At 40.0% G+C, this 8,024-nt stretch overlaps 1 protein-coding gene across 1 annotated transcript; it reads right to left on the reverse strand.

Moving 5' to 3' along the window:
• Positions 1–283: 283 nt before the first annotated feature.
• rps19 (ribosomal protein S19) lies at positions 284–7,755 on the reverse strand. The gene is made up of 6 exons (XM_083909385.1): positions 7,698–7,755; positions 6,786–6,856; positions 5,513–5,613; positions 4,500–4,683; positions 2,742–2,796; positions 284–342 (listed from the first exon to the last, which is right to left on the reverse strand). Exons 2-6 carry the CDS (start codon positions 6,854–6,856, stop codon positions 310–312), a joined length of 444 nt encoding a protein of 147 aa, XP_083765511.1. The 5' UTR covers positions 7,698–7,755; the 3' UTR covers positions 284–309.
• Between the last annotated feature and the right edge of the window lie 269 nt (positions 7,756–8,024).

Consider the following 8,024-nt stretch of genomic DNA (forward strand, 5'->3'; position numbering starts at 1 on the left):
CCAAAATTTGACAAAAAAAAATAAAAAAAATCATACTAAACTGTCGTCCAAAATTTGCCCAAAAATTTGCCCAAAAATTTAGGTCCAAAATTTGAATTTCATACTATACTCATCCAAAAGTTAAAAAAAGATTATTTTTCAGACAATTAAATTGTCTGAAAGCTGAATCGGTGGCCAAATAAATCAGACCCACCAAATGTCAGACAAGTACTGATGAGAGCAGAAAATTCATCTGGTTCACACAAGTAAAAAAGAATAAATACAAACAAAGCAGCACAGCGTATTGACTTTCTCCAAAAAACACATTTATTAGACAACGGCTTTCTTGCTGGCAGCTGAGACCTGTAGAGAAAACAGAAGAGGAAAAACCATGAAGCATAAACAGACCAGGGCAACGTTTACACTCGCTGGTTATTTTTTATAAACGGATATTTTATCTTGCCTCCCGTTTTCCAAAATAACTTTGTGCACACATCATCGTTTTCAAAAAAGAGTTTCAGTTTCTTTTAACCCACATAAATATTGCTGTCGAGGGTCGTCATTACTACGCCAAGCCTGTGGGCGGCAGTGTAGGAAGGAGGAGAAAGCCATACGAGCCAAAACTGACCTCTGACCCTCGATGTATAGACGCAACCATATGAGTGACAGAGTTTTTCTCCGTTTTCATGCAAAAACACACCCAAAATCTCTTTAGAAAGAATGGTTTTCAGAGGCGAAGTCGCCGTTTGTGTGTAAACGAAAGGCACAAACGCAGGGGAAAGTCTGTTTTAAAAAAATACTTGTGCTAGTGTAAACGTAGCCTAGGTGTTTGTAGGTGAAAAACTTTACTTTTACTAACAATTGCTGCTAGAAAATTGTATTTTAATGCTTTGATTGTGGCTTGTGCAAACAACTATTTAAGGGTATTTTATTGAATCGGCATCCAATTAAACTTCACCTCACACTATAACGCAGCACAGTATTGTGTTTTAATAGGAAAACGTGCAACGGAGATGCCATCAAAACGCAATTTCATGGGGACTTCAGTGAAAAAAAGTTTTTCAAAAGTGCTCTAGAAGATCTATATTGACCACGTTCAGACCTGGCATTTAACAACATCCGTCCTCAGTGATCCGATCACTGACAAGTTCAGGTCTGAACAGCCTTAATATTTCCTGAACCAGTCCTCGGATCAAAGAAAACGCATTCAGAGGTGGATTTGAAGACAAATTTGTCAACGAAAGACCACCTCGGCTCACGTCTTCACCAGCGATAGTTTCAAGGCATTACACGACGTAAATATATATCACTAAAGAAGTCATTCCGTTTTCATTAACAACCAGGCTGTGGATCACAAAAGACAGATGTTAATACCAGGTCCGAGTGCTGTAAACACGGCATAAACACCAGAAACACACGAGGGACGACGCGTGAGGTGGTAAGTGGACTCGCACCAACGTTCTCTGTGCCAGATTTGTGCAGCAGGCAGGGGCCGGCACAGGTCCGCTCATCTGCATACTGCTCATTAGCATGGGTAAACAAGGACAAAACCGGTGGCATACGGCAGTTTCGCCAAGCATAAAATTCCCTCCTCGTGTTCGCCCCCCCCCCCCATTTACCCTTGGATTAGCCAGCGCTGCGACTCTCCTTCAGAGACAAAACTCTCCCGTGTTAAATCAGCCTGCTGAAAGGACATTGGTCCTGTTTACAGCCCAAACATGAAAGCAGAGAGACGATATTTATGTGATCAAGCGCGCTTAAGCGAAACACCCCGACAGCATCAGGGGGAACTTCGCATATAATAGCAGTACATCAGTCGGTCACTGTAACTGACCTTTGCCTGTCCAGCATGAGGTTGTTGTTGACATTCATTCATCTGCTGGGGAGCCTGAACTTAGAGATTTTAATACTAGCAACTTAAACTAAAGGCCAATCAGGATTTAAAGCCTTGGAATGTCCACTTGTCATTTTTTTGTATCACTTTGACAAAATAGAGGTGCAGGTTCGGCAAATGGCACATCACTCCATCTAACCCACAGAAATATCTCATGCATTCCATGTCAAAGGCTGATTCATACGAGTCACTGTGAAGTATGTGCCAAATGGTGCTTTTAGGGCCATCAGGAAGTAACATTTCCGACTAAAGGCCACATTATACTTCTCCGACTGCGTAACCACGGAGACCCCTCGAGCCTTCATTCTTCTGCGTCGCGGTGACGGATACGCGCTGCAATTTCCTGCCCGATCATAAGGGGTCGCTGCGCAAGGTTGTTGTGCTTTTGGCTACAGTGAGCAATGGCGTCCGAAAGAGAACGACTGTTGAAAGAGTGGCCGTTTCTCACTTTTCTGTGTCACGGAACGCAGTTTTAAGATCATTTGAGGCGAGAAATTGGCCATTTAGAGTCTAAACGTGCGGTTTGTGTATTAAGATATGACGTATTTAAAGTTTGGCGACGTTGTCGGAAGTTATCAGCTCCGCCACTGTGGACACTCGGTGCGCACTGTGACCTACGCAGAGCACTTTACGCAGGAGTATAAATTAAGGAGTAAAAACCTTCCAACAAAAAAAATTCTTAGCACTTGTATTTGAAGAAAGATCCAGGTTTTTGTAACACTTAAGCTTCAGGCATAAAAGGTCGGAAAAAGACGTAACAATTACTAATGAAGTCGGACTATTGGAATAGTTGGTCACTGGGCGGATTTGCCATCTACACTCAGTTCAGTTGTGTGTATGCAAACACAAAGGGAGGAGGATTTCTCACCTGTCCGGCAATTCTATCCAGGTCTCTGGTTCCCTGGGAGGTTAGTCTGCGACCACTGCGAGAAAAGGTGAACAAAAATGAACAGGGAAAAAAATAACGGAACACAAAAAAAAAATCAACAACATTATACGGTCGAAAACCAATACATAAAATGCTTAATGCTTCAATAACTACTTCTTTATGCAACACGGAAATCCACCCATACAATTATCAAACATGAAATAAATAGTTCGAAATGATTGCCATTTACCTGGCAATTTGAGGCAGCCAATTAAATAGGAGCGATTACATTTTCATGGCACATCAAAACTGTACGCATTTAAATTTCGTAGTAAAACTGCATTTTACCAACAAGCCTGTTTACCATTGGTTTCTGAAAATGAACAACCCCACTGCTGCAAAAATGAGTCTTCAGTACAGATGCACAATATTTCAAAAATGTAGTCCTAACAATCAATAGGTGCAATATACACATCACAAATATGGCTTAAAGTGTGCTAAATGTAGATTGCCCTTCCTCCATTATCTCAAAATACATTGGCACGTGTTAAATTCTGCCCCCTTCGCACTGCAACACGCTCATGACAACAGTGGGCAGAGAAATTACAAGACAATCACATTCAGACATTGGAGATGGATTCAACGTGTGCACATTTCTTAAAAATTAACTCATCTTAAGATCTTTATTTTTAAAAAATCCAGGTAGTTCTGGGTTTTTTTTTTTCAGTGTTAACATCTGCTAATCGTCGACTTGGTAACAGAGTTTACGTTAGAAAATATTTATAAAAACGCACAAAACTTAAGATTTAACACGTTTTCATTGAATTCTGGAAAAACAAACATTGCACAAACTAAACCGAGCAGGCAAATCTGATTAGAAACGAAAAATAAACGAATGCTGGCCAAATTTATTTGACAACCAGCATATACTGGCTAACATAAACCCTGCTTGCTACACATGGTTAGTGATAAACCCAAAGCAAACGTTAACACTGAAAGCTGCAATTTTTTTATTTAGATTCTGCCTCATTTGGTCTTTGTGAATAGAAAAAAAAAAAATCAAACATTGGTATGTGGTCCATGTGTAAAGGGGCACTGTCGAGCAACACCACAGTGATCAAGCACATTGATGTTTGCCGTGCGAACTTATTTTACAATGGTTTGAAATGTATTGGATATTTAATTCCATTTTAAAGGTTACACATCAGTTTTAAGTAGTTGCTGGTAAAAAAAAAAAATATTGTTGCCACACAATGTGAAATTAGTACCATTCCATATTTTCTTCCACCATCATGCTGCCAAACAAACACCACGCATGTACTACTGACACTTTGACAAGGAAATTCATATTCAAGCAAAGGTTCAGGTTAAAAATGTACATGTAGATCTCATCGAGTCAATGCGTAGTTTTGGGAGCATATTTCCATTCTAATTAGCAATAACACTTTATAATAAGTACACACTATTAGCATCAGTTAAGCATCAATATATATTTAATGAATCATTTATAACGCATGAATACTCATTAATACACACCTCTGTGTGTCCAGCAGTCGCTCAGTACATGCCAACACTTCAGCACACGAGTAAAAACATTCATAACTGTGTTTAGAAACTACATTCTAATGAGTATTCATGCGTTATAAATGATGATTTCACTATGTCTTAATGCTAAACGAATGCCAATAGTGTGCACTTGTTATAAAGCTTTAGCTAATTGTCAAGCTTTCAAGCATGTACAACAATGTATATGCTTACCCCTGGGGATCCTTCTCGACCATCTTCAGCAGCTCAAGGGCCTGCAGCACCTTACGAGCCACGTTCTTGGAGCCTACGCTGAAGTGAGAAGGGCACACACCGTTCCTCTGGCGAGACCCATAGATCTTGGTCATGGAGCCAACACCAGCACCTCCACGGAGGTACAGGTGACGGACTGTGGATGCTGATGGGGGCAGAAAAGAGTGTGCACTTAGTTTCTTGCCTTCACTGTACAGATGACTGGATAGGTGGGTTTGTGGTTCCGGCGACATCAGTACATTAAGTGCTATTTAAGATTTCATGAGCAATGAAATCATGCTTAAATATTAGATTAGAAAATATACATCACCAAGCCTTTGGAGCTTCATCACACATTCAATTATACGTTTAAGCACCAAGACAATCATTTGGGAATGTAACATCTTCAGGGATTAGTCTCATCCACTTCAACACAAGTAATTACGCAACACAAGTCTCAGAGACAGGCCTCGTCGACTTCAGCAAACAAAACAATGGAGATGCCACAATTTTGATTTGCTACATAGTTCAACGCTAGGGGTGGGGGGGAACTCACATAAGAATCGCGATTCTAATCATCCACGATTCTGAATCGATTCATAAACTTCCATTATTAAATATATTATTATATAAAGGGTATTTCGGTATGTTTCAGTCGAAATGTATTAAAATACAGCGCACCCATATCCAAGTGAAGTTGGATATTTGACAGACACTCGCTCCACAGCACCAATCCGCGCAAGCGGCATCAAAGTTTGCAGTTTGATGTCTGTGATTTTTATTATTTTTTACAGTGCAGTATTGCCTTTGCTAGTCAGAGTAGTTTTATATTAAGATATCGAAACCGTACCGTTACCATGGCCCCAAAACCGTTATGCATACAGAACCGTGGGAAAACTGTACAGTTGCAGCCCTAATTATTACCAATACACAATCTGACCGTCATACACGTGTGCACACATGATGTGAAAATGAACTAAAATATTGACACTTACCAGCTCTGATGTAGAACCAGTTCTCATCACTGGGGGCCAGCTCCTTGTGCTTACCCAGCTTGACGAGGTCCACCCAATCAGGCACCTTCAGCTTTCCTGACCTGTGACACAAGACCAGATACTGGCATGATGATTTGATTTATTGGGATCTCCATTCACTGGGGCCATAATCAAAGCTATTCTTCCTGGAGTCCACACAGCACGTGTGCATCTATACATTGCATTGAATAATTAAATGATACAACCATCACTATTACAGAGCAGTGATAAAACAAAAAACACCACAACAACCAAAAACACAACACAGGACTTATGTTATTCACAGAATGTAGGGGTAAACGTACATGTTTGGTTTTTGGATTCAATTTCAGAATGCACTCTAACCCTTAAAGGTGAACTTAAATTAAACTTCTCTAAACTTGTGAACGCACATGTCCAATCATTCAGTATGGAATAACTATGTATTGTATCACAAAGTTCTGGTTCAATGACAATTTGTATTCATAATGACTAACAAATTTTGACATCATGAGACCAAGACGACACTTCAAAATTGATCCAAGTTATTGACATCTTTTGTTGTGGTATTGTTGTTAGCACTTGTTTGTGATAAAGAAATTACCATTGCATCGTTCTACTTAAATGTCCTGCTTTCGTGGCAGAATATCACTGTAGCATGAACTTTTCATAGGGATATTCTTATTGAATATTCCTAACTTTATGTGTGTAGTGTATATAAACATCAATGATGGTCAAATAAACAAACACAAACGCCAAAAACCCTGAAAGATTATATATCTTAATGGAAGTGGTAGCCTCCTTTAAATTTAAGCAAATGCAGAGAGCTGCTCAGCAAGGAGATGTTTTAAAGTAATATTTTGAATACATTTTAGCTAACTTGTTGAATGATCTGTCCAGGAATGGGGTTCCATTTACACATGGCTCTATAAACACACACACTACAGTACTTTTTGCTCCATTTGTTTTCACCTTCAGCAGTGTGAACTTGCCTTCCTGAGACATGCCTGGTATTGTAATCAACAACATTCATACAATACCCATGCAATTTCTAACAAATAGGCAGTAAATCTATTCTTAACACAACCAGGACAGGAAGTTAAGCATTCTATTAATATTAAACTCCATAACAGGTCATGTTAACCACTCCATCGACACAAGTCCATGCATTTAACACAAACGTTTAAGAAAAACAACGTGGAGTTCATTACGAATTATGACGAGAGCAATCTCAGCGATATCAAAAAATACTCACTTCTTCAGGAAGGCGGCCAGGGCACGGACAAACTCCTGCTGGTTGACGTCTTTCACCGTGACGCTTGGCATCTGATTAAAAAATAATAATAAAACACAGTTTATATTAATTTACTGGCACGTGCGAGGATGACTGATCATCAACACAGACATGTGCATAGTCCAAGTCCAGAGCACTTCAGTGTTTGATAAAATAATACATAGTTAATATTCATTTACTGGCACATGCGAGGATAACTGACCAGACATGTGTATACTCCAGTACATAGCACTTGATTAAAGATAAGTGTGCTTCATAAAGACTACCGTGGACCGAAGGCGAAGGGCAGGTTTACCCTAAACAGTAGCGATTAGCATCTCAGACAGTGATCCGTCTACATGACTGACCAGTTAGCCTTCAGTTAAACTTAAATTAAATATAATGATCGAGTAACAGCACGCAATTTGTACACCACGATCTCGCTTGCATGCTTTTAGCCGGTGTTAGCTTCGCTACTAGCAAGCATGTCGGCTAATGACAGGAGGAGGCTAAGCGCCAAACTCCGTCAAAACCGTTCTCCAACACTCAACAACGTTCCGTTAAACTTTAGTCACGATCGAATCCACCAGAATGAACATTTAATCTCCTCGTTGACTCGAAATGCAAAGCAACGTCGCTACAGTTAGCATCTTGGCTAGTAGGCCCCAACGCGGTAGCATGGGGGCAGCCATAACCGAGCCGGATGATGTGAGACCAGCACTCAAATAAAACCAACTAAAAACCCACTAAACGCGTCTAATGGCCGCACTCAAAGACCTGCCGTTTTAACAAATTAGGCATTATATAGCAACGGAGCACGTTTCGGGGGCAAAACTCTAACGTTTAGGAGCAATTTAAGGTGAAATGATAAAGAGGAGAAAGGCAGCGCTTTACCTTGCTTGTGGACAGCGAAGGGAAGAGGGTGGAACGGGGTTTCCCACCCGTGTTAAAACGGGCAGATCTCGTTTCTTCACGCGATAACAGAGCGTTGTTTTTCTCACCGGTGACCAGTCGGTGACACTGAAGCGATGACGATTTTAAAGAGAAGATAGATAGATAGATAGATAGATAGATAGATAGATAGATAGATAGATAGATAGATAGATAGATAGATAGATAGATAGATAGATAGATAGATAGATAGATAGATAGATAGATAGATAGATAGATAGATAGATAGATAGATAGATAGATAGATAGATAGATAGATAGATAGATAGA

The sequence above is a fragment of the Microchirus variegatus genome (assembly GCF_963457635.1).
Source record: "Microchirus variegatus genome assembly, chromosome: 2".
Classification (NCBI taxonomy): Eukaryota; Metazoa; Chordata; class Actinopteri; order Pleuronectiformes; family Soleidae; genus Microchirus; species Microchirus variegatus.